This window comes from Penaeus vannamei, chromosome 13, assembly GCF_042767895.1.
Source record: "Penaeus vannamei isolate JL-2024 chromosome 13, ASM4276789v1, whole genome shotgun sequence".
Classification (NCBI taxonomy): domain Eukaryota; kingdom Metazoa; phylum Arthropoda; class Malacostraca; order Decapoda; family Penaeidae; genus Penaeus; species Penaeus vannamei.
The window spans coordinates 45,050,191-45,052,690 of record NC_091561.1 but is presented as its reverse complement, the minus strand read 5'-3'; the positions used below and the strand labels follow the sequence as shown (position 1 = coordinate 45,052,690).

The following is a 2,500-nucleotide window of genomic DNA, read 5'->3' as shown; positions in this document are numbered from 1 at the left end:
TCGGCCGCCCGGGGGTGGGGGTCGGGGGGGGGGGGGGGGGGGGGGGGGCCGGCATGGCCTTTGGCACGCAACGAACACAAACATGTGGGCTTATTTATACGCACACATACACACACACATTTAAATCTATATATATATCTATATATCTATCTATCTATCTATCTATCTATCTATCTATATCTATATCTATATCTATCTATCTATCTATATATATATATATATATATATATATATATATATATATATACATAAACTTATATGAATATATACATATATCTATATCTATATCTATGTATGTACGTGCATATATATATATATACATATATATATATATATATATATATATATATATATATATATATATATATATATATATATATACATATACATATACATATACATATACATATACATACATACATACATGTTATGTGAACCAAAGTGTCATACATCCAGATATTATATGTCTACTATACCCTATTGTATTAGACACTTAAATGATAACTTTGTAAACAATTTTACTTTTGTAACTAAAACTCTACTTAATAAACTCTTTATTATTATGATTATAATTATGATTATAGTTATCATTATCCTTATTATTATTACATGTATATATATATATATATATATATATATATATATATATATATATATATATATATATATATATATATATATGTATATATATATAAAATATATATATATTACACAAACACATACACACAATTAGTTGAAAATTGGTCCCCCTTCTCCCTTGATTTCCCTCCCGCCCCTCCCCCCTCCCCCCCTTCCTCATACACTCCCTCCTGACGAAGCCCTCTGCTCTCCCTCCCCCACAGGAGCCGAGGGCGTCCTGGTCCACGACGTGAAGGTGCCCCAGCCGGGCATCTCCGGCCGGAGTGCCCAGCTGGAGTGCCTCTGGTCGGCGGGCGTCAAGGGCTTCTACTCCGTCAGGTGGTACAAGGACGGCGAGCAGTTCTACAGCTTCATCCCGCAGAACTACCCGGAGGTCAAGGTGGACCACAACCTCCCCGGCGTGACGGTCTACGTGAGTGGCCCTGCGTCAGTAGGGAGGGGAGGGGGAGGGGGGGAAGGGAAGGAAGGAAGGAAAAGAAGGAAGGGAGGGAAGGGAGTAATAGATAGAGAGATAGATAGAGAGAGAGAAGGGAAAGTGAATATGTAACAAGACAATTATATTGGCAGTGAATCTTATTCCACTCCTCTCTCTCTCTCCCTCCATCCCTTCATCTCTCTCTCTCTCTCTCTCTCCCTCTCTCTCTCTCTCTCTCTCTCTCTCTCTCTCTCTCTCTCTCTCTCTCTCTCTCTCTCTCTCTCTCTCTCCCAGTTCCACGATTAATGATCTGTACCCCCCCCCAAAAAAAAATGCATTCTTCCCTTCCCCTCCCCCCCAAAAAAAAAAAAAATCAAAATCCTGATTTACGTTGTGTCTTTAGAATAACAATCTCGTCATTTTCTTCGTTCAGTTGCCGTATGTAATGATGTATAATTAAACTGCACAGGAGTAACAATTCACGACGTTTACGGAGAAGAAAGAAGGGGAAAGAAAAGGGGACGGGGTAGAGAAAAAGTGCTAAGGGAAGAGAAAGAGGGGGAAATAGAGAGATGGTAAAGTATGTGATAAGGGAAGACTTGAAGATTTGAAATAAAAGATGAGGTTGTTTCTCTCTCTCTCTCCTACTTCCCCCCATCGCCTCCCTCCCTCCCTCCCTCTCTCTCTCTCTTTCTCTCTCACACTCTTGTACAAAGGCACGTGATATTTACGCCTCGTGCGAGCGCCCCAATCAGTAGCCAGCAGAGGCGGCCCCTGCACCTGGCGCCCTCTCGGCTGCCATCCGTAACTGCCACTGATTACGTAAGATTGTTTTATCTCACTGCGGCGTGACGTCCAAGCAGAGATTGATTACCCTTTCTGCTGTTCCTTTATTCTATCGCAAGTATTTTTCCTTTGAGATTCACGTATGTTAAGGTGGCTAAGGTTGAGTGGTTGAGTCTGGCGTAAACTCTTGCATTCTCGAGCTCGGACGATGAAAACCTCGACGTTGTACTGTATGAAGATGGATGACACTCGTAAACCTTGGCCAATCGTGCTTCACTTAAGCGGGTTTAGTTTTAACGAGTTTTAATTTCCTTCTTTCCAATCCGTCTTTCCTCTATTGCTTTCTCGCGTCCCTTCAGTGTCCTCTGTTTATCTCTTTCTTTCTCTCCTTAGAATTTCTCTCTCACACATGCATAGTCAATTCTCTATCAAAGGAAAGCATAAAACCGTATCTCTTTTTTCTCTTTCATTCTTATTTGACCTTGCAGCTCTCTAAGTCGAACGAACACATCGTGACCTTGAGGAAGATTGACCTGGTCTCCGAGGGCGTCTACCGGTGCGAGGTCATGAGCGAGGCGCCGACCTTCCAGACCTCCTTTGCGTCTGCCAATCTGACCGTCGTAGGTCAGTGTCGAGGATGTCATACTTGTGCTTAGCTGT

The 2,500-nt window shown here is 42.0% G+C and overlaps 1 protein-coding gene across 2 annotated transcripts in view; it reads left to right on the top strand.

Moving 5' to 3' along the window:
• The window catches only part of LOC113814668 (cell adhesion molecule 3), a 21,461-nt gene that overhangs the window by 16,838 nt on the left and 2,123 nt on the right, over positions 1-2,500 (top strand). For both annotated transcript variants that reach the window (XM_027366720.2, XM_070129314.1), the window contains exons 3-4: positions 843-1,051; positions 2,329-2,464. In XM_027366720.2, coding sequence (XP_027222521.2) covers positions 843-1,051; positions 2,329-2,464 — 345 coding nt within the window. The remainder of the gene's footprint in view (positions 1-842; positions 1,052-2,328; positions 2,465-2,500) is intronic.